At 40.8% G+C, this 24,748-nt stretch overlaps 1 protein-coding gene across 1 annotated transcript in view; it reads left to right on the top strand.

The window, feature by feature from the left end:
• The window catches only part of ADAM22 (ADAM metallopeptidase domain 22), a 707,952-nt gene that overhangs the window by 357,755 nt on the left and 325,449 nt on the right, over positions 1 to 24,748 (top strand). The window contains 1 exon segment of the mRNA XM_053713991.1: positions 9,010 to 9,092. Coding sequence (XP_053569966.1) covers positions 9,010 to 9,092 — 83 coding nt within the window.

Here is a 24,748-nt window from a genome sequence, read left to right as displayed (position 1 = left end):
GCTGCCATTACGAGTTTTGCGGTGAAGCTAAAAAGTTTGCGTTGCAGCCTATACCGACAAGATCCGCTTCGCAATCTAAAAGCAGTAGTTATGAATTTTACGCTACAAAACTGTTACATAAAACTAATAACTAAAGTGTTACAAAGTACACTAACACCCATAAACTATCTATTAACCCCTAAACCGAGCCCCCCGCATAGCAAATACTATACTAAAGTTATTAACCCCTAATCTGCCGCTCCCGACATCGCCACGACTAATAACATTTACTAACCCCTATTCTGCTGCTCCCCGACATCGTCATTACTATAATAAAGTTATTAACCCCTAAACCGTCGCCCTCCCGCATCGCAAACACTATTTAAATATTAACCCTTAATCTGCCGTCCGCCCACATCGCCCCCACTATACTAAAGTTATTAAGCCCTACACCGCCACCACTATAATAAACCTATTAACCCCTAAACCGCAAGCCCCCCATAACGAAATATACTAAATTAAACTATTAACCCCTAAACCGAAAGCACCCCACTTCGCAATAAACTAATTTAAACTAGTTACCCCTAAACCTAATGCCCCCCTAACTTTAGATTAAAATTACAATTTCCCTATCTTAAATTAAATTAAAACGTACCTGTCAAATTAAAAAAACTAAGTTTAAACTAACAATTAAAATAATATAAGTATTAAACTAAAATTAAAATAACTACCAATTAAATTAAACTAAAATGCACATTAAAAAAATCCTAACACTACTCTAAAAATTACAAACTAATTACAAAAAATAAAAAATACTAATTTACTAAAAATAATAAACACTAAATTACGAAAAATAACAAACAAAATTATCCAAAATAAAAAAGAATTACACCTAATATAATAGCCCTATCAAAATAAAAAAGCCCACCCAAAATAAAACAAAAAACCTAGCCTACAATAAACTACCAATAGCCCTTAAAAGGGCCTTTTGTAGGGCATTGCCCTAAGTTAAATGGCTCTTTTACCTGTAAAAAAAAATGCAAAGATCCCCCCAACAGTAAAACCCACCACCCAACCAACCACCCAACATAAAAAAACTAACTTTAACAAAAACCTACGCTACCCATTGCCCTGAAAAAGGCATTTGTATGGGCATTGAGCTCTTTTGCTTTGCCCTGAAAAGGGCATTTAGCTCTTTTACGAAAAGCCCGAACCCTAAACTAAAAAAAAAAAAAAACACCCCAAAAAAACCCTGTCAGTATATGGCAGGGTTATAATGCAATTTATTTAATAATTATTTTTTAAAACAAGCTCCCAATAAAATGCATATATACGAAACAATTAAAATTAATATATATTCCTAAATTCTTTATATTAGTTAAAGTTATAAACACATTGAATTATATTTATAGAAACCAGATATGAATCAAACTATACAAGCTTAAACTGTTACAGTATTCTATACAAAGATTATAAAAATATACCTTTACAAATTACCTTATTCACAATGGATTACATTAAAATGCCACAATGAAATACCAGAGTATGGATCACTAACTTTAACAGTGCTTAGTTAAACATTATAACAAGATGCTTTAACAGCCAATTTCTCTGAGCTGAGATAAACTCTTTTTAGCTACAATTAAGGCAAGTTCTAAAATATATATAGTTGCAAATAACTTAATACAAACCAGAGGGATTTACTTATAATAATAATAAGCCTGCCTTAGAAATATGCAACACAAAGGATCTTTACCTAGCAAATAAATTAATTACCAATAATGACTAGTTGAACTACACATGACTATGAATATTAGTTTAAAATACAAAGTATGCTCTTTAAATTTACTAGCTGTAATCTAACTATAGCCTTTGATTTAAAATATTAAATATACTTAACAGTTTCTTATACTTTACCCAAATAAATCAATGTTTCAGCTTCCAGGGCTCCTCTGATAAATACAATTTCACCTCATAAATTAAAAGAGGTAATTTTTGCAAGATGGATAAAAATTAGGCCCAGATTGCTTTATATAGACTGGATTCCAAGGCAACAGAATGTCAGTCAAAATTCAGTATAGAGTCCTTTTTTTTCCTCTTGCCTGAGGTTTATATCCCTTTTGGAAGCTTGTCCCTGATTGGTTATTTGGGAGACACCTCCCTGATTGGCTACTGGGAAATTTCATTTTCAACGGCCAAATGCCTTTTGGCTGTAATTCTGGATTTAGGACATCGGGGGCAGCAAAGACAAACAGTTTAATTCAAATATTGCTAACAGTAAATACAGTTCATATATATTTTTATTCAATATACCATATTTTCTAGTATCAACAAGTCACATGTTGAATGTGTATTGGACCATGTCATACCATTCATCCTGATTATTTTAATATGAAACTTCAGTATTTTATTTATCATATTCTAGAAGATGTCTTAAAAGTTGTATTTTTGAGGGACTAGTAGTATCAATCAATGAAATATATATGTCTATCTGACTTATTCCGTATATCAGCTTATTTGATATACTTGCATATATTTCATTTTCTAGTCGCATCTTATCTAGAAATCTCATCTTCACATCAGTTCTTCCTGTAATGTTCACTAGATTTCTGGAAAACAAAGAAAAAATGCATTCATTTTGAAATAACTTAAGCATTTATATATACTAATGTAGTTATTCATTTAATTTATTACAAATCTGAAATGGATTTCCCATATCCATATATAGATATTTATACATTCTAGGTATCAATTAAATATTTGAGAATTATACAGTTCATATAGATGAATTTCTAACTTCTCTTTTTAAAATCACGATTTAAATTTTTATATGCTTTTAGCAGTCATAGGGTTAAACACGTCTCTCTGTTAGCCAGCATATATGTTTATCTAACACAGCAGGTACCAATTTGCATCGAAGGGTGAATGGTCACCTTTCCACAAAATTTGTGACTTGGCTCAGACTGCTAGGCTCTCTTCTTCTTATAAGGGAGTCTAGTGATCTTATAGGAAATTTTATTACACATTTCCAGGTAGTGATCAAAAAGGTCTTTTAAAGTGATCTTTCTAAGATTACTTTGAAAGCAATTCCTTTTGATGAATTGGGACAAAGATTTGCAATGCATCCTATGTAACCAAGAAGAATGGGGGTTGCTCTGCCATAGCTACAGCTCACACAATTCATGTCAAATTAGATTTTTAGCTACAAAAAGAAAAATGAAATATTAGATTCTACAATACATCGGTAGTTTATTTAATATTACTCACAGATACCCTGACAATAGGTTTATTATAGTGGTGACGATGTCCGGAGAGGCAGATTAGGGGTTAATATTTTTATTATAGTGTTTGTGATGCAGGAGGGCCTCGGTTTAGGGGTTATTAGGTAGTTTATGGGTGTTAGTGTACTTTTTAACACTTTAGTTATGAGTTTTATGCTACAGCTTTGTAACGTAAAACTTATAACTACTGACTTTAAATGGCGGTACGGATCTTGTGGTTATAGAGTGTACTGCACACTTTTTGGCCTCCCAGGCAAACTCATAATACCGGCGCTATGAAAGTCCCATTGAAAAAATACTTTTTTTAAAGTACGGTACTGATGTTGACGGCCAAAAAGGTGTGCGATAAACCTATACCTGCAAGACTTGTAATAGCGGCGTTAGGGAAAAAGCATCGTTATGAAGTATAACTATGCTTTTTCACTCATAATGCAAAACTCGTAATCTAGCTGAGTTATATTAATATACCTTTTACCTCTGTGATTACCTTGTATCTAAAACCCTGCAGACTGCCCCTTATCTCAGTACTATTTACAAACTTGCATTTTAGCCAATTAGTGCTGGTTCATGCACAACTCCATGAAAATTAGCACAATGTTATGTATATGTGGCACACATGAACTAGTCCTGTCTGGCTGTGAAAAGCTAATAAAAAGCAATTAGATAAGAGGAAGGCTGCAGGGACTTAGAAACAGGCCGAACTTAGACGTTACAAAGTATATTAATATAACAATGCTGGTTGTGCAAAGTTGGGGAATGGGTAGTAAAGGCATTATCTATCTTTTTAATCAATAAAAAAAACAACTAGACTGTCCCTTTAATAACATAATACCATAAATATGTTTGTCATAGAGCAATTCTTATTTTATACAAATGTGCTGTGTACATGCAGCGCTGCACATTATGACTGATTGCACCACTTTACTAAATACTTTGTTAAATAGTTTATATTTCATAAAACCAAAACCGTGTATATTACCATGATAAAGCTAGAATTCTAATGTGTTTATAATTGTAACATTTACATAACAATACATAACATTAATACAATCACTGCTAATTAAATATCCTTTATTACAAGCACAATACAATGATGAAAAACATTAACAATAACTTCACACAAAGTGGTAACAGCAGCGTGTAAAATCATTTCATTTTGTTTTTTCTGCTTCAATAAAATAATATTACCTGCATATTACTGTTTAGCTGTTGCTTTAGCTTTTTCAGTGTCAAGGTTTACACCACATGCCCAGGTCAGGTGGTGACTGGTAGGTTCACTGTGCACTTCGCATATAGCGTAATAAGAGTAATCTCTGAGATCATTTCATATCATTTTCCTTCAGGTCTTTCTTAATGAAAGCTCTGCACTAGACATGTGCAAAGGCAAAAAAAATGTTTTTGGATAAATAAGTTGTCATGAAAACAAAAAATCTGTCATCCAATATTAGTTCTCGGTGTCATTCAGTCTGGCTGACTTTTGACAACAATATTTGTTTGTTAACATACATTTGTTAAAGGGACAGTCTACTCCAGAATTTGTATTGTTTAAAAAGATAATCTCTTTATTATCCATTCCCTAGTTTTGCATAACCAACACGGTCATATTAATACACTTTTTACATCTGTGATTACTTTGTATCTAAGCATTTGCATTCTGCCCTCTTATTTCGGTTCTTTTGACAGACTTGCATTTTAGCCAATCAGTGCAGACTCCTAGGTAACTCCACAGGCGTGAGCACAATATTATCTATATGGCACACATGGACTAACGCCCTCTAGATGTGAAAAATGTCAAATACATTCAGATAAGAGGCGGCCTTCAAGGGCTTAGAAATTAGCATATGAGCCTACCCAGGATTAGCTTTCAACTATAAATACCAAGAGAACAAAGCAAATTTGATGATAAAAGTAAATTGGAAAGTTGTTTAAAATGTCATGTCCTATCTGAATCATGAAAGTTTAATTTTGACTAGACTGTCCCTTTAATCCTTATTACCTATAAGAATGTCTTCAGGGCACCAGAGGAGAGGCAGCTAATTAAATGAAATTAAAGTAGCAGCTAGTGTTATAAGCCAGCAGCAGCACAAAAATATTTTTTTATTGTTTTTTTTTTGTATGGGGTCAAGAACAAAAGTGAAGCTTACTTACAATTACATTGCTGGATATAGTTGTTGAATAGTGTAAATTTTAACTTCTAAAATCTTTTCCTGCTTGAATAGTGTAAATCTGGACTTTTGAACCCTTTCCTGTCTTTATCTCTCACCTTTAAAGTAAAAGTTATATGACATGAATGAAGGAACAGGTGTTTTGTTGCACCGTCAATTGTTCCTTTGTTTTTTGTTTCAAAATAAATGCAAAGAATGCAATAAATTGAGTGATTTTTTTTATTTGCAAGAATCACAATGCACATATCTACACTGCATGCTTCCATTTCTGCCTGGGTGATCTGGTCATCTGGGGGTTGAATTGAGATGGTCTCATGGATGGAGTCTACATTTTTAGGTGGTGTTTGAAATCCTGTGGGAGTGTTTTGGGTGTTCTTGGACATAGTGTGGGTGTACTGGGTAGGGTATGGGGGCTAACAGGTTACATTAATATAATACTGGAGTGGAGTTGAATGCTGGAGAAAGTGTCAAGCGAAACAGCTGGGATGAGCTTCCAGTCTGTATCAATCCTGCAAAGTGTAGGATGATCATGAGTTCTGCCATCGTGATAAAAATGTTCTGGCCTCTCTCTAGTTTAAATAAATCTACTTTTTAGGGACCATGTAAATTAACAAGGTTGGTGTTTACTGTGGCTCAGTCATTCTGTCTGTCTGTCTGTCTGTTTGCTAATGTCTGGCCAGGTCAATATCTAAAACTGTACATCTCAAATTTACAAGAACCTCACAAATTAAATATAAACTTTAAATCATTACAGCTTCCAAATTCAATAACAATTCCAGATTTTTATAACAGAGACCAATTTATGCTAAAAAAAATCAGCTGCATTTTTTTTGCAACATTAACATATTGCCACAAAGCTTTATATTGTCAGATATATAGCACAGTGTTTTTATTCACCAAAAGTCAACACAATTCTAATTACATGGAGAGTGGTAAGTCTTTTGATGTAGCTTTGTCCGAATATACAGGGAGTGCAGAATTATTAGGCAAATGAGTATTTTGACCACATCATCCTCTTTATGCATGTTGTCTTACTCCAAGCTGTATAGGCTCGAAAGCCTACTACCAATTAAGCATATTAGGTGATGTGCATCTCTGTAATGAGAAGGGGTGTGGTCTAATGACATCAACACCCTATATCAGGTGTGCATAATTATTAGGCAACTTCCTTTCCTTTGGCAAAATGGGTCAAAAGAAGGACTTGACAGGCTCAGAAAAGTCAAAAATAGTGAGATATCTTGCAGAGGGATGCAGCACTCTTAAAATTGCAAAGCTTCTGAAGCGTGATCATCGAACAATCAAGCGTTTCATTCAAAATAGTCAACAAGGTCGCGTGTGGAAAAACCAAGGCGCAAAATAACTGCCCATGAACTGAGAAAAGTCAAGCGTGCAGCTGCCAAGATGCCACTTGCCACCAGTTTGGCCATATTTCAGAGCTGCAACATCACTGGAGTGCCCAAAAGCACAAGGTGTGCAATACTCAGAGACATGGCCAAGGTAAGAAAGGCTGAAAGACGACCACCACTGAACAAGACACACAAGCTGAAATGTCAAGACTGGGCCAAGAAATATCTCAAGACTGATTTTTCTAAGGTTTTATGGACTGATGAAATGAGAGTGAGTCTTGATGGGCCAGATGGATGGGCCCGTGGCTGGATTGGTAAAGGGCAGAGAGCTCCAGCCTGACTCAGACGCCAGCAAGGTGGAGGTGGAGTACTGGTTTGGGCTGGTATCATCAAAGATGAGCTTGTGGGGCCTTTTCGGGTTGAGGATGGAGTCAAGCTCAACTCCCAGTCCTACTGCCAGTTTCTGGAAGACACCTTCTTCAAGCAGTGGTACAGGAAGAAGTCTGCATCCTTCAAGAAAAACATGATTTTCATGCAGGACAATGCTCCATCACACGCGTCCAAGTACTCCACAGCGTGGCTAGCAAGAAAGGGTATAAAAGAAGAAAATCTAATGACATGGCCTCCTTGTTCACCTGATCTGAACCCCATTGAGAACCTGTGGTCCATCATCAAATGTGAGATTTACAAGGAGGGAAAACAGTATACCTCTCTTAACAGTGTCTGGGAGGCTGTGGTTGCTGCTGCACGCAATGTTGATGGTGAACAGATCAAAACACTGACAGAATCCATGGATGGCAGGCTTTTGAGTGTCCTTGCAAAGAAAGGTGGCTATATTGGTCACTGATTTGTTTTTGTTTTGTTTTTGAATGTCAGAAATGTATATTTGTGAATGTTGAGATGTTATATTGGTTTCACTGGTAAAAATAAATAATTGAAATGGGTATATATTTGTTTTTTGTTAAGTTGCCTAATAATTATGCACAGTAATAGTCACCTGCACACACAGATATCCCCCTAAAATAGCTATAACTAAAAACAAACTAAAAACTACTTCCAAAACTATTCAGCTTTGATATTAATGAGTTTTTTGGGTTCATTGAGAACATGGTTGTTGTTCAATAATAAAATTAATCCTCAAAAATACAACTTGCCTAATAATTCTGCACTCCCTGTATATGGCTGTATTTAAAAGTGCCAATTATTTGCTAAATATCTGAAAAGCTACTGGACTGGTTTGCTAATATTTTCAGAGTTTGTATTGACTACCAGTCTGAGGTAAACTGCTAAACGTAAAGGGACAGTCAACTCCAAAAAAACCTTTCATGATTCAAATAGGGCATGTCATTTTAAACAACTTTCCAATGTACTTTTATCCCCAATTTTACTTTGTTTTCTTTTTATTCTTAGTTGAAAGCCAAACCTTGGTGGTTCATATGCTAATTTCTTAGACCTTGAAGGCCACCTCTAATCTGAGTGCATTTGACAGTTTTCCACCACTAGGGGGCATTAGTTCATGTGTTTCATATAGATAACATTGAGCTCATGCACGTGAAGTTACCTAGGAGTGAGCACTGATTGGCTAAAATGCATGTCTGTCAAAGAATTGAATTAAGGGGCAGTTTGCAGAGGCATAGATACAAGGTAATTACAGAGGTAAAACGTGTATTATTATAACTGTGTTGGTTATGCAAAACTGGGGAATGGGTAAAAAAGGCATTATCTATCTTTTTAAACAACAAATATTCTGGTGTTGACTGTCCCTTTAATTCAACTGTCACTTGTCAAAAATGATAAGCTCTTAAATAAAAATAACATGGAATGCTCAATAAGACTTTGACTACATATTAGTAACACAGGGCTGTCACTGCTAATTCAAGGATGCTGTTTTGCTGTCATGGATCCACAACTGCCCTGCTACGCATAGTGATTGATTAAACGTAGTATCTGGTATAAATAGTGAAGCTATGCTAAACCCTCTGCCCAGTATAATGTTCCCTTTAATCTGTGGAATCTGTTAGCACTTTACAAATAACTGATAATATTAATAATAATAATATTATTATTATTATCAACCCTTGCTATGCCATTGATATCATTTGAATTCATTTTATTTGCTCAGATACAGTGACACAGTATAACAACATAACTTGATGTATGGGTTATATTTATTTATATGGCGACCTTCACAGAATTCACATAACAAATAAATCTATGCTTTTATTTTTTCTTCTTTAGGGTGGTGAACATTGTTATTACCAAGGTCGGATCAGAGGAAATCCCAGATCATTTGTTGCTCTTTCTACGTGTCATGGGCTTCAGTAAGTTTTTCTTTCCCTATATTTTTTTCCTTACTTTTTGCAGTCTGCTTTGTTGTCCGTAATTCACACACAAAAAAACAATGAATACAATCAAGTAATTATGTTACCTTCTATAAACTTTTAATAAGTGACACATTAATGATTTATTATGATATTTTGTTGACAGACTCTGTTTCCCTGGTGCAATAACCTGTTTTTAAATTCAGGGCCATCATTAGCACAAGTCCCAGTTTTAGCATTTATCAAATGACCTCAAACTGCATCACACTATCGGATATTTATCATTCAACTGTTTTCTAATCCACCTGAGAATCCTTAATGGGTGTTACAGCATACTGCAAAACCTATATTTTTAGCAGCAGATCCAACTTGTCCAAGAGCACATTTCTCCATTAGTTTGTGCCAAACCTCTAATTAGTTGTCTGAAGCTATATAATAATAATATGTATTCATATTCACTGCTGTTATAATAGGACAATAATGTCAGTGATGATCTTTTAACAAACTACACTCCTACCACCCACAGCACTTCTGTCACATTAACCCACAATTACAGGTCAACCCTCCACTACTGCAGATAGCCCCTTTCTAAATGAACTCTTTAACTGTCCAATTACCCCCACAGCAAATACCCCTTACTAAATTGACCCCAATACCAACACACCATTTGAACCCCTGACATCCTGCACAACCCTTTAGCTAGCTCCCCTACTTTGACACCAAAAGCAAGACATTTCCCTAAAAATTCCCACCAAAGTGCCCCCTTACTAAAGTACATGCTCATCAAAGGTATCGTACATTACCCAAATGTCTCCCCAACGTACAAGTTTCTACTTTAATCCTAGTTCCAGCATTGCCAAGTTTGTTTCTTAAATGTTGGTTGAAGCCATAATTTAGTTTCTTCATGCCCTTGAAAAAGAAGGCACTTCTGTTTTGGATGTTGTTGTGAGAAAACGATAAAACACATTTTTCTTTACAGCCCGTACCATGTTTAATATATGAAATGTGTCTGTAGTAAAACATTTGAGAAATTAAATAATTAAAGGCAAGATTTTTAAAGTAGCCAGTAGCTACATTCTAAAGTAGAGGGACATAGAGGGACCTTAAGGGTCTAATTCAAGCATCAAATGCTTTTCCTGGATTCCTCAATTAAAAGAAATTTACTATGAAATGTCACAAGACCACAGTAAAGCAAAGTGTGAACTCAGCACTGATGATGCTGATTGGATCATTGCTGGATTGGATGATTTTCCCCCCAAGCAAATGAGTAAACTAAAAGAATGAGTGTTATCTGCTCACTGAGCAGTTACTCCAGTGACCTGTTCTTAGTTTAACCCCTTGTGCCAAATGGACATAAGTACTACGTCATACAGTACTTTGCCCAGCGTACTGTGTTGACGTAGTTGGTGATCGAGGCAGATGGGTGGTGATCGTGGGTGGAGGAAGGGATGGGGCATTACACTATGAAACATACTCAACTGGTGGGCGAGTGAGGACCCTACTCTAAGGAAAAAATGGGTCTTAGAGGGGGAGGTGCCCCTGCACTACAGATTTTTATTTTTGAAAAACGTGTTATTTGTTACTGCCAGTAACAAATATGGAGATGGGCAGTGGGAGGGTAAAAGAGCTATTGGGGGGATGAAAAAGGTGGAGAGTGAGGAGCGACCCCTACGCTACAGAAAGAAATAGAGCTTTTTAAAAAATAAATATATTCATAAGAGCAGACTGTCTGCCAGTAGCAAAGATGGTAGTGACCAGTGTGTGTGTGTGGAGTGGGGGGCAGGGAAGAGAGGTGTTTGAGAGGGATCAGGGGGTGAGAGGGTAATCCCTACACTACAGTAAACTTAACCTTACAAGCTAGATGATTAGCCCCATTCACTGCTGGAAATTTCAGAAGTATGGTGCCCAACTGTAATTAGCGGCCTTCTAATTGCCAAAAACCTATTGCAAAGCCATGCATGTCTTTTATTTCTTAACAAAGGAAATCACAGAGAAGCTTTTACAACCATTTGTCTTATGACTGCAGTAGGTGTGTGTAAATAATTTCAGTGAGAAACCCAAAATATCCCATTTCTGTTTAAACAGATAGCAAAAATGGTAAAAATTCTTCGTTACTTTGAGCAAGTTTTCTCTGTAATTCCCTGGGAATTAATTGTTAAAATGGTGGAAAAAGGGGGTGGAGCTAGCCACTGAGCTGATCAGTCGTGTGTGTGCTGAGCTCCTGAGCCCTAAAGCATTAAAAAGTGTTATTAAGTGTTATCTTTGGGGACATTTGTCCAGATTGCAGCCAGAAATATAGTAGACATTTGACATAAGTGGGACATTGTGCCCAACTTAACTTATTGGGCATCATCAACTTCGAAGCTGCGGTAAGGAGCCCGGGCCGCCAGCGCTCATTGAACATACCGGAGATCTACCCCAGGAGCAGCTACTGACACCTCAGTTATCCGGACCTTTTAGCCTGATTCACAAGCTACTAACGCTGTTTGAGCGCAACATTACGGAAGGGATCAGACTCCTAACCGGACCCTCACCCATAACGGCAGTTCCTCACCTACTCCGGAGGGTCGGGGCCCCGCTCCGGAGTAACTGCCCAGCTTACTTGGACTCTACCTGCCGCTGATTGAGCCTCACCCTGCAGCACTACTCCGGAGGGTCGGGGATCCGCTCCGGAGGGCCCTGCTGCTGGTCTGAGTCATACGAGTGAGGTTGTCCCATATTAGAGGGCTTAGCCGAAATACCCCCGGAACGCCGGGGGACACCGGACCGAGAGCGAATTACTGCACTGACCTCCTTCACTCGCGGGTGGGTTCTGCAGCCCTGAAGATAGATTGGGTGCTTTTGGTTCTTGGGGATCCGCTGCTGCCCAGTTTTTGATACTCCTTCAATAGGCCCTGGGGAAAAGGCGCGAACATCCGCCATCTTAAGGCCTCCTCGTTCTCACATCTTTAGTACGGAAGGCCCAGTTGACAAACAGAATCCCGGCTCTGGCGATAAATTACAAACTTGCCAGCTTCTCACCACAAACACCTTGCAGCAGGAGCCGGGTAAGACCTAGTCACTTCAGATGACATCCTTTTCTGCCTTCTGAGATTCTAGTGAGTAACCTGCACATAACTTTGTTGCACAGCAGCTGATAACAAGACTTATCCCCACTACAGGAACATTTCCACTGTTTATGCCTCCTTAAAGGGAGCAATCTTGCTGAGCCACACTCATCACCTTTATTGATTTGGCCCTGTGCCAGCTACACACTTAACTCTGATTACTTGAATTGTAAAAGGTGTACTGTTACCTATACCTGAGGCCAGGCCCTGCACAGCGAGACTTTCTAACTTAGTAAATCTTACTGCAGGTCATCTCTTCCCCCAGCTCACCTATAGTTCCTCAGTCTCCTGAAGCAACATCTGCTGCATATTTGTTTATTACAGATCTTTCCCCCAGGCTTTGGCCTGCAAAGTCATATTCATTTGCAGCATACAAACTGTTTGAGTAATATAGTTAAGGCTGGACTCAATTGCTACGCAGTCTGACTTTTTACATCAGTCTGTTTTACTGTATTGTTATAACATCGCTGCTGCGCCAGCTTATGTTTCTTTGGGTCTAAGCCCAGAGTGGAGTGTTGTTTTGACATGCTGTTTGCCTGATAACTTTCATTTATTACAGGTCCTCTTATGGTAATAGTCTCACTTGTAAATTAAACTACTACATACCTAAGTGTTAATTTCTCAGGTAACAGCCTACTCCTACCCCACTAAGCTGTGTTTTATAAAGCCTCTCCGCTTCTGCCCTGCGCTCCGGCCAACAGGAGCCACTGTCCCATATATTTTATGCTGATGTGTTCATTTATCTCATCTGGGGTCCCATCTCCCCATAGTTGCCCACACAGAGACATAAAGTGTGGCCTCTCCAGGACCTTTATTCCCCTACACTTTTAACCCTTGTAATAGCAGCTGCGACCAGGGTTTGTGATCAGTGTTCTGCTGGGATCTGACTTTAAGGAATTTGGACACTACATATTATTGAACATGGCTTTCTCCTGCAGGTCTAGTCCATAATACTAGTCTTGCCTGTATATTAAGCAACTGTATGCTTCACTTCCTTTGCAGGGACTGCTGTATAATATCGCCCATACTCACTCTGTGATTACATTTTACCTGAACCCCAGTTGCTCCTGTCTGCTTATTGCAATTACCTGAATTATTTACTATCTTAGGAAGCAAACTTAGCTTCTTATTCTGAGCACTAGCTGACAGGGGCCACTGCTCCGGGTAATCTAGGTTTATAAGCCCGTCTGTGTAATACTCTCACTCTCTCACCTCATATTTTGACACAGTCAGGCTTGCCCTCACTGAACTAACAATTCACCTGTGGTATACTGACTGATCTCTATACCCTACTGACTAACCCCTCACCTCCCCGCTCCCGCCCGGCTTGTCCGGGTGGGTCACTTCCAACTCCCTTTTCCCTTCCTTCGGGTCGTATCCCCCTGCTCCCCGAGGTGAGGGACTAGCGTGGTGGTAACAAAACTGTACACTCATGTAATTTCTCCTCTTGATGTGTAAATCAGCCCCGCTCCAACAATGTGATAGGTATTATGTAAACTACGTGCTTGATTTTAGTATGTATAACCCTTGAATTTCTCTCAAAACAGCAGGATATTGCTCTTGAGCCTCCAGAGATTCACTACTTTGCCTTCCAGGGATCTAACCATTAACCTATAAGATGCCTCACATGATAAAGAAGCATTCAAAGTCTAACCCCAAACCCAGTCTTTGACCATTTTGCCCACGTTTCTAAGGAAACCCCATCCCAACCAGGAGGTGCAATGAGTGAACCGGAGTCCCAAGATGAAGAATCTCAATCTAGCCAACACTCAGCATCTTCCACCCAACATTACATTACAGAATCATCGCTCAAGAAACTTCTGGCCATCCAGACTAAGTCCATCACCCAAGAAATCCAACGCAGCTCAGCTGAACTCAAAAAGGAAATTTCAGAAATTGGTGACAGGGTTGATGCGCTGGAGCGCAAGCAAGATGATCAAGCGGTGGACCAATCCAATATCCTGGCCTATGCTGAAAACCTGGCTGAGCAGATCTCACAATTAGAATCTAAACTGGCTGATATGGAGGACAGATCGAGGCGCAGTAATATCAGATTCAGAGGAGTCCCAGAAACGGTAGCTCCAGCAGATATCCAAGGTTACCTCCAAGACCTCTTCAAAGAGCTGATAGGCACCCCTGATGGACTGTCTGGCACAATGGAGAGAGCGCATAGGGCTCTGCGCCCCAGGTCGGTGAGTTCTGATAAGCCGAGGGACATTGTGGTGTGCTTCCATAGCTACCTATATAAAGACCGCCTCCTTCAAGCTGCTTATCGTAAACCAAACTTAAGTGGAAGGTTCGAGGGAGTACAAATATTACCTGACCTTTCAGCACACACCCTCCAACAGCGCCGACATTTTCAGTCGGTGACCACTGCTCTGCGTAGGGCTAACTACCGTTATCGATGGGGGTTCCCAACCAGACTCATAGTTACCAAAGACAACCAGTCCATAACCATTACCACACCCTCGCAGGGTGCGACTCTGCTGACCTCATGGGGTTTATTAGTCGATCCTCAAAATGTACGGGCTCAACCTCAATCTACCCTGAAAGCTTCAGCTCCTGAGTGGTCAATAAAAGAACAGAGAATAAAAAGACCCAAGACTCAACATCTGCAAGTTTCTCAAGGACACCCTGAGCATGCTGAATAGGCTCCTTCTGAAGTTACTTGATCTAGTCTATAAATAAGTTGGCTATTAGGTCTCCCCTGATGGTTGCTACTGACTAGCCTGCATTCTGAGGCAGGCAGGTCCCCTGTGAGATTCTATAAGCCGCCACAATGTTCACCTTTCGAATAAGTTATATTTAATAAGTTATGATAGGTTTTGTTACCTGCTGTTTTGTAATTACTTCGATTTAAGCACTTTATGTTTTGATAAATTCGTCCCTCTAAAACTCAAATATCCTTTTAGATGGTCGGACACTTCAGTGACCCACTTGGGAGTCAAGTTATCCAATGATTTTCCCCGGATTATCGGGGACAACTACCTCCCTTTGCTATCGGAGCTTCGCTCCCTCGGCAAGAGCTGGAACCTCTCGCAAGTTTCGTGGTTAGGGCGGATAGCAGCATTAAAGATGTCCTTTTTGCCTCGTCTCACATACCTATTCCGCTGTCTGCCAATCAGAGTGCCCAGGCACATTCTATTACAGTTCCAGAGCGAAATAACTAAACATATATGGCAGGGCAAGCCCCCAAGGGTGGCGCAGAGAGTGCTACAACTACCTAGATCTAAGGGCGGTCTGGGCTCTCCCTCCGTGGTAAGATACTACGAGGGAGCAATGCTCACCCATGTCTCCCAATGGGGAGTCACGCAATCTTCCTGCAAATGGCACTCCATCGAACAGGCTTCACTTCCTTATAACCTAAGTTTACGTGACCTGATATGGACGCCGTCCCATTGCCGTAGGGAACTATCCTTGATAAACCCCATCATCCAGGAATGCCTGAAATGTTGGGATAAAATCCGCCACTCTAGACAAATCGCCCCTCACCCCTCTCCCATAACCTCATTATCCGGCCTGTTAGTAGGCCTACAGGATGCCCACCCTCTGAGATGGACCCAAATTGGAATAAAAGTGGTCTCGGACCTCTGGCTACCGGCACCGGAGTGTGGATTTAAAACTGAGTCCCAATTGGGGGCTGATGTGGCCCTACCCCATACCCTGAAATTTGAATATTGCAGAATCAAAAGCTTTATGACCGCCTGGGGCTTCAAGCCTCAGTTAAATCGCCCTCTGACCCGTGGGAGTCCATTTGGAACCTAGGAAAGAGGCTATATAGACCCCTCTCTAGACATTACACCCTGTTGGACTCGGAGCCAAACCCAATTCCGGCCCCTCACCTGGCCAAGTGGAGCTCCCTGCTAGACAAATCGCTCACAGTAGACGATTGGGAACAAGCGCTCGAACGAACCAAAAAAGCTGTACATTGCACCACCCTATTTGAAACTTATTATAAGTTGGTGGCCCATTGGTACTATGTGCCCATCAGGCTAGCTAAAATATTCCCTAGCGCATCTCCGTACTGTTGGAGAGATTGTGGTCAGAAAGGGGACGCTCTGCACATTTGGTGGGAGTGCCCTAAAATACGCCCTTTATGGACAAAATGTTTTGGAGCCCTCTCCAAACTGGGAATCTCCTTACGTAGCTCTCCTGCAGTTGCCCTATTACACATTGGTACCCACTCTCTCCCCAAACACCATGCTTACATTAGTATATACCTCTTTATGTCCATCAAACACCTGATTGCCTGTGACTGGAAATCAGAGCCCTCACCTAGTTGGACGAGAGTTTGCTACTATATGGCCTATATATATAATATGGAAAAAAGTATATTTTACAACCTAGGTAATTCTGACCTATTTGAGCTTACATGGACCGACTGGAAAGACTCTTATGATACAACCTGGAGACCTAATGTCCTCACTCCCTCCTAGTTCTTCCCGGAGGGAATGAGAGATCTGACCTAGGGATAATTCTTACCAGACCGAGCTGGATTTCCTTTGAAACACCCACCTACGACCAAGGACTTATTACTCAACCCTTTTCCCTACCCCCTCATCCCACCCTCAGACCTTTCTCCCTTCCCCCCTCTATTTTGGCCTAGAGACCTTTAGGCCTCAACTGCGTTATAAAGTACCTTTAATTATATTTGTTCATGATGGTGTTATAAGTACTTCCTTGAACAGTATATCAATTATTTCACAATGTATGTCTATAGACAGTTTAGAGGACGGACTGTGTCCTCGCATTGTTATATTTGCATTTGTATTGCTCTTTTGGTTTTCATTAATCGTATATTTATACCTGTAAACTTGATAAGTTTAATAAAGCTCTTTTGAAAACTCAAAAAAAAAAAAAAAAAAAAATGGTGGAAAAAAACAAGGTATTTTTTTTCACAGTTGCATCAAGAATTTATGTTAAAATAAAGGGACACTCAAGTCAAAATTAAACTTTCAATATTCAGATAGAGCATGTAATTTTAAACAACTTTCCAATTTACTTCCATTAACAAAATGTGCACAGTCTATTTATATTTAAACTTTTTGAGTCACCAGCTCTTACTGAGCATGTGCAAGAATTCACAGCATATATGTATTTGCATTTGTGATTGGCTGATGGCTGTCACATGGTACGTGTATGCATTTGTGATTGACTGATGGTTGTTACATGGTACAGGGGGAGTGGAAATAGACATCACTTTTACAATTGTCAGAAAAAAAATCTACTACTCATTTGAAGTTCAGACTAAGTGCTATTGCATTGTCTTGTTATCTTGCATTTGTTCATTATGCAAATCTACTGTGTTGACTGGTCCTTGTCCCAGGTATGAGCTTTATCTTTGGCCCTTGGCTATCTTCTGGCTTTTCCCTTTGAACCTTTATAGAAGCATTCCTCTGGAATCTCAAATTAAAGGCAGTTTTTTGGAGGAGCCATTACGCCTTTACCTCTGTCTAGTTTCATGCTTTTCACAACATATTCCTCTCATTTGTTCCAAATAAAAATCTAGTGAATGTGAAACTTCTTTACACATTGAATGTGGTTTATTTTCGCCATATTATTATTCTTTTTTTATAAAGCGCCAACAAATCGCTGTCCATGGGTACAAAGTTAAAAGTACAACAATGATAAAATACAGTACAATATAAGACACCGAACCAAATGTAACAAACAAATACAGGGGGAATTGAGGTCCCTATTCCCGGGGGAACTTACAATCTAGATGGATCTTAAATGAAAACGTACCAGAGGCAGTTTGGCAGGTTGCTTGTTATTCTGCAGAAACATTACAAAGGATGTATGTCTTTAAATATTACAATATTACAGCTTCCTGGTGGTTTCACAGTTACATCATCTCAGGCATATCAAGCAATGAAGGACTCTTTCTGCAGAGGTTACAGGCTCATTCATCTGTATGTAAGGCAGTGGTGGTATGGGGTTCATCTCATGATTTCCTGGGTCTATGTGTTTATCTGTCCAATGTAATTACTGCTTTGGTGCTATTTATTTATTTTGCTGATTATTGTTAGGTTGAGCCAAGAGCACTCACAAAGCATTAATATTTTATATTTACTGGTTTTATAGTAAAATAGTATCCTGCAGGTAGAGGAAGTGTTTTTGGGTTTATGTATTTCCCCCTTATAGAGAAACAACTCCTTTTTGGTGAGTGCCAGTTTGGGAACTGAGACAAGATAAGGTAAGAATATGGTATTGATAATCATTTTTTTTGTCCTCCATTTTTTTTCCAGAATGTAACAGAAGGTTTCTAAGGCTTCTTTGCAAAAAATGGTTTTGTTCATCATTATGATCTTTGGAAAATATCCGCACCTTGTAAGTGGAGAACTCTGTTTGAGCTATATAGCTTTATCATACAGTGAAGCCTTTGTTCAACAATGGAATAAAACAGCCACAAGGTCTTCAATACAAGTTCAATGTTTTTACTTCTTTAGGGGGAAGGTTGTGCAGAAGGTACAGGCAAGAAGTTTTTATTCCCATCTGTACCTTCATATGTGCTGATTTGGTACCAACCCTCTAGTAAATACATTAAAGGGATAAGTAAGCAAAGTGCGCTGCATTAACCCTTTTTATCATTCTATTGGTGTCATGTACATGTTCCTGGCTCACATGCTCAGACACTGATTGGTAGGTATTCTCCATGCACACTACTTTTTTAATGCTGTTTAGTACCAGCTGTTCCACTGTAGTTTTCTGGGCCTGTACAGCCCTAGCGTACTACTGAATATGTCCATTTAATTCCTTCATATTCATAGTGCTATATAAAGGTCTGCCTATATTTGGTTGTGTGTCTCTTGGTGTTCCCTATTCAGGCATTCCTATTTCTCCTTTATCTCTCCATATAAGACCTAGTTATTAGCAAACAAAAGGTAGACTTTCCATAAATTTTGGAATGCACTACCTATAATCTTAGATTCTGTGCTCTGTACAGTTAGCTGCCAAGGAAAGCCAATCAGAAGCTGTCTTTTGGAATCTATAGGCTCTTCTTATGAATATTGATTGTCATGGGCTGGCAAGTTGTGTGCACGTTAGTGTTGATATCACAGGATACTAGTAGGTCTAACAGAACCAGTAGTGCAGATCCTGCCTTTTCTAATATGCTAACTTTTTATACTGACAAACAAATAACAGTTTTTATGCCCATTAATCCTCAAATACGTATGCACTGACAACAAATGTATTATATTGGTCGTTAGTTAGGTATAACTTATTTACTAGGCATGGGCATTTGGATTATTCATTATGGTCTGGATGCGGAAGAAGGATTGCAGCTTTTGGCTATTTTTGGAGACGGATTTGATTTTGTGACAGTGCAACACACCAAGATTTGGATTTGGAGAGATCATAGTGTGTTGCACTTTTACGAGAATAAATGCGGCTTGGAAAAGAGCTTAATGCCGCTGCAGCCTTTTGCATTTTGATCATAACAAATTATCCGAATACCCATTACAATTAATTTGTTTTCGTCCCCTTATAGTGGTGCGTTTGTAACATGGCAGAATGCAAATCTATTTATCCCTTTATCACAAAGGTATATTATAATAAAATGTACATTATTAAAAGCATATACAAGTATATATGGGTTGCTGAGACCATCTTCCTAGCCGCCAGACCCGTGCAGATAGGTTTCCTCACTGGGAACATCAGCCTGTTATTCAAAAAATGGGGTGTGTTAAGTAACTATTCATAATGCCTAATTTGTTTGAATTAAATGTTTTTCACTTAAAAGGGATATAAATGTGCAAAAAGATAATGCTTTAATATGTTAGTGCATTTTATTATTGCACTGTTGCTTGTAGATAATGGTGTGTTTAACCCTTGCAAGGGATTAAACAACGCATGTGTATTTGGACGTTTCTGAATGTGGAATTCAGTTCTTTTCAGAGCCGGATTTATTTTTGTGATAGTTCAACACAATAAAATCTGTGCAAAGATCTTAATGCATTGAACTTTCCATCTAAAGGGGAGGAGAGTCCACGGCTTCATTCATTACTATTGGGAATTAAGAACCTGGCCACCAGGAGGAGGCAAAGACACCCCAGCCAAAGCCTTAAATACCTCCCCCACTTCCGTCATCCCCCAGTAATTCTTTGCCTTTCGTCACAGGAGGATGGCAGAGGAGTGCCGCAGTTTCGGAGTAGTCTCTTATGGAGGACAGTACTCTTCCCAGTGGGACTGGAGTTTTAAGTAGTCCTGTCAGCCTCTCATTGAGAGTCTGGGCGAAATTTAGAATCCAGAGATGCAGGGAGAGTCTTTCTGTGAAACCATCCGACTCATATTAACAGCTCCATAAGCAATCAGCATTGACGAGTTTTGCTGCCTGCTTTCTTCACTCAAGTCCATGTCAGGAGCGAGGCTACTAACCTGTCACACTTGAAGGGCCATGTTCCTGTTCCACGGCGTAGATTCTGGTAAGATCAACTATGTTCCACATGTTTTGATAAAGTTACAACATCTAAATATAAACAGATGTCTAGTACTACTGATCCGTCCACCTCTGAGAGTTCTTCATCCCGGGAGGGGCATTCATCTCCGATTGCACATGCAGCGCCCTGGGGTCCAACCGTTACTCCTTCAGGAGAGAATCGTTGGCTGTCAGATTTTGCGGACCAACTGGAATTGGAATTGGCGGTTTTGAAAGCGATCCATGCCTTACCACGTTCTGCTAAGCGCAAGCATAGGGTTTATCATAGTAGCCCGGCCCAGGGTTTGTCCTCGCCGATGGGAGATCCAGAGGCTCTATACAATGAAAAGGCCCACTCCGACTCTTCGGAGGAGGCCCCTTCTGGGTTGGAGTCCATGTCATCTAATCATCCGACGGCGGAGGAGCCTGGTTATAGGTTTAGGATGGAGAATTTGCTCTTTCTGCTATGGCAGGTGCTTGCTACTCTGGAGGTTCCCGGAACTTAAGATACCGGAGGAACCTGCGATTCCTAAGCTTGACAAGGTATACAAGGACAGGGTAGTACTTCAGTCTTTCCCGGTTCCCGTTAAGATGGCTAATATTATTAAGAACGAATGGAAGCGATTAGGTTCTTCCTTTTCCCCTTCTTCTTCCTTTAAAAAACTGTTCCCCGTTCCAGACTCTGAGCTTGAGCTGTGGGGGATCATCCCTAAGGTGGATGGGGCTATCTCTATGCTCGCGAAGCGGACGACTCTTCCCCTCGAGGATAGTTATTCATTTTGAAAGCCCATGGATAAAAAGCTGGAAAACATGTTGAGAAAGATGTTTTAGCACACAGGGTTTGTTTTTCAGCCAGCAGCGGCCGTTGCGGTGGTTGCTGGAGCTGCGACATATTGATGTGAATCCCTGTGTGAAATGGTCAAGGGGAGACATCCATCGACAAGATACAGGAGAAGATTAAAGCGCTGAAGATTGCCAATTCTGTGATGCCAATATGCAAGTTATTCGCCTGAATGCTAAAGTGTCAGATTTTTCTGTTTTTGCGCACAGGGCTCTGTGGCTAAAATCTGGTCTTTGGACATGACCTCTAAGGTGAGGCTGTTGTCCTTGCCTTTTCAGGGAAAGATCCTGTTCGGTCCAGGATTGGATTTGATTATATCCACGGTTATGGCAAGGGTAAGAGGCTAAGCCTAAAGGATCTACTTTTCGTCCCTTTTGTGCGGACAAGGCCCAGCGCCAGCAACCCACGCAAAAGCGAACCAGTCCAAGGGATCTTGGAAGCCGGCTCAATCTTGGAACAAGTCTAAGCAGAGCAAGACAAAATCGGCATGAAGGGGCGGCCCCCGGATCACGTAGGGAGCAGATTATCTCTATTCTCAGACACATGGTTGCAGGACGTTCAGGACTCTTGGGTTCTAGAAGTGGTCTCCCAGGGTTACAGGATAGGTCCAGATCCCATCTGCCCGAGGGCAGATTCCTCCTGTCAAACCTGTCTTCAAGACCAGAGAAGAGAGAGGCCTTTATAGAGTGTGTGAGAGATCTCGCCTCTTTTGGGGTTAACGTACCAGTACCCATAGCAGAAAGGGGTCTAGGGTACTATTGCAACCTTTTTGTGGTTCCAAAGAAGGAGGGCACGTTCCGCACGATTCTGGACCTAAAGTGTTTAAACAAGTTTCTGAGTGTTCCATCGTCAAAAATGAAAATGATCAGATCTATTCTGCCCCTAGTTCAAAAGAGACAGTTCATGATGACTATAGACTTGAAGGACACTTACCTTCATGTGCCAATCCACAGGGACCACTTCAGGTTCCTAAGATTTGCATTTCTGGACCAACACTTCTAGTTTGTGGCCCTTCCTTTTGGTCTGGCGACAGCCCAGAGAGTCTTCATGAAGGTTCTGGGGGCGCTGCTTGCAGTGGCCAGATCCAGGGGCATTGCGGTCGTGCCTTACCTGGACAACATCCTGGTTCAGGCGCCGTCACTCAGTCTCGCAGAGGATCATTCGAGGGCTCTTCTTCTTCTACTCCAATCTCACGGTTGGAAGATCAACTCAGGAAAGAGTTCCCTGTTTCCCAGAAACAGGTTGGAATTCCTGGGCACGATAATAGACTCTATGTCCATGAATATATTTCTCACGGGTCAGCGGCGCAGGAAGCTTGCGTCCACCTGTCTTGCCCTTCAGTCCTCCTCAAGCCCATCAGTGGCTCAATGTATGGAGGTGATAGGTCTCATGGTGTCAAGCATAGATGTCATCCCATTCACCAGGTTTCACCTTAGATCTCTTCAATTGTGCATGTTGAGACAGTGGAACGGCGATCATTCAGATCTATCACAGCTGATCTTCCTGGATGCTCGGACTCGGAACTCCCTCTCTTGGTAGATTCGTCCGGAGCAATTGTCCATGAGGACATCCTTCTTGAGACCGTCCTGGGAGATTGTGACCACTGACTCCAGTCTGTCAGGATGGGGAGCTGTTTGAGGTGCCAGGATGGCACATGAAAAGTGGTCCAGGGAAGAGTCTCTCCTTCCGATCAACATCCTAAAACTACGAGCAATCTACAATGCTCTGAAGGCTTGGCCTTCTCTGGGGTCAGTCAGTTTCATCAGATTCCAGACCGACAACATTACCTCGGTGGCTTACATCAACCCTCGCGATGAGGGAGATGTCTTGGATTCTGGAGTGGGCGGAGTCCCATGACTGCTCGCTCTCAGCTATTCACATTCCGGGTGTGGACAACTGGGAAGCGGACTTTCTCAGCAGACAGTCCTTCCATCCGGGGGAATGGTCTCTTCACCCCGAAGTGTTTGCGGAGATTTGTCACAGATGGGGAACCCGGGAGATAGATCTCATGGCATCCATAATCAATTGCAAACTACCTTGATACGGGTTGAGATCCAGGGATCCCCAGGCAGAGCTGATAGATGCCTTAGCGGTTCCTTGGGGATTCAGCCTAGCTTACATTTTTCCTTTATTACCACTTCTACCTCACATAGTGGCAAATATCAAACAGGAGCGGGCCTCTGCCATTCTGATTGCTCCGTGGCCACGGAGGACGTGGTTTGCGCATCTGGTGGGGATGTCATCCTCTCCGCCATGGAAGTTACCCTGTCGCAGGGATCTGCTGTCACAGGGCCCCTTTCAGCATCAAAATCTAGATTCTCTGAGACTGACTGCATGGAGATTTAACACCTAGTCCTAGCCAAGAGAGGCTTTTCTGAAAGTGTGATTGATACTCTAATTCAGGCAAGGAAGCCGGTTACTCGTCGCATCTACCATAAGGTGTGGAGGACTTACTTGTCCTGGTCTGAGAAACATGGATATCCTTGGCATAAGGCGAAGGTATCCAGGATTCTATCCTTTCTCCAAGATGGGTTGGAGAAGGGTCTTGCCGCTAGTTCCATAAAGGGACAGATTTCGGCACTATCAGTTTTGTTGCATAGGAGACTCGCTGAGCTCCCTGACATTCAATCTTTTGTTCAGGCTCTGTCTAGAATCAGGCTTGTCTTTAGACAGTCGGCTCCGCCTTGGAGCTTAAACTTAGTCCTTAAGGTTTTGCAGAGGGTTCCGTTTGAACCTATGCATTCCATAGACATTAAGATTCTGTCCTGGAAGGTTCTCTTCCTGTTGGCTACTGCATTAGTACGCAGAGTATCTGAACTAGCTGTCTTGCAATGTGATCCTCCTTATCTGGTGTTTCATGCGGATAAGGCTGTACTTCGCACTGGGTTGGGGTTTCTTCCCAAGGTGGTGTCTAACCGTAACATTAATCAGGAAATAGTTGTTCCTTCTTTGTGTCCTAACCCTTCTTCTTCAAAGGAGAGGTTACTTCATAACCTGGATGTGGTTCGTGCCTTGAAGTTCTATCTTCAGGCTACAAAGGATTTCAGACAGTCTTCATCTCTTTTTATGGTGTATTCTGGGAAGCGCAAGGGGCAAAGGGCCTCTGCTACTTCTTTGTCTTTTTGGTTGAGGAGCTTGATTCGATTGGCTTATGAGACAGCGGGACATAAACCTCCTCGGAGGATCATGGCTCATTCAACTAGAGCTGTGGCTTCGTCTTGGGCCTTCAAAAATGAGGCCTCTATGGAGCAAATTTGTAAGGCGGCTACCTGGTCCTTCTTACACACTT

This window comes from Bombina bombina, chromosome 5 (assembly GCF_027579735.1).
Source record: "Bombina bombina isolate aBomBom1 chromosome 5, aBomBom1.pri, whole genome shotgun sequence".
NCBI classification, from domain to species: domain Eukaryota; kingdom Metazoa; phylum Chordata; class Amphibia; order Anura; family Bombinatoridae; genus Bombina; species Bombina bombina.
Note: the sequence above shows the minus strand (reverse complement) of the source record. Positions and strands in the feature narration are given on the sequence as shown.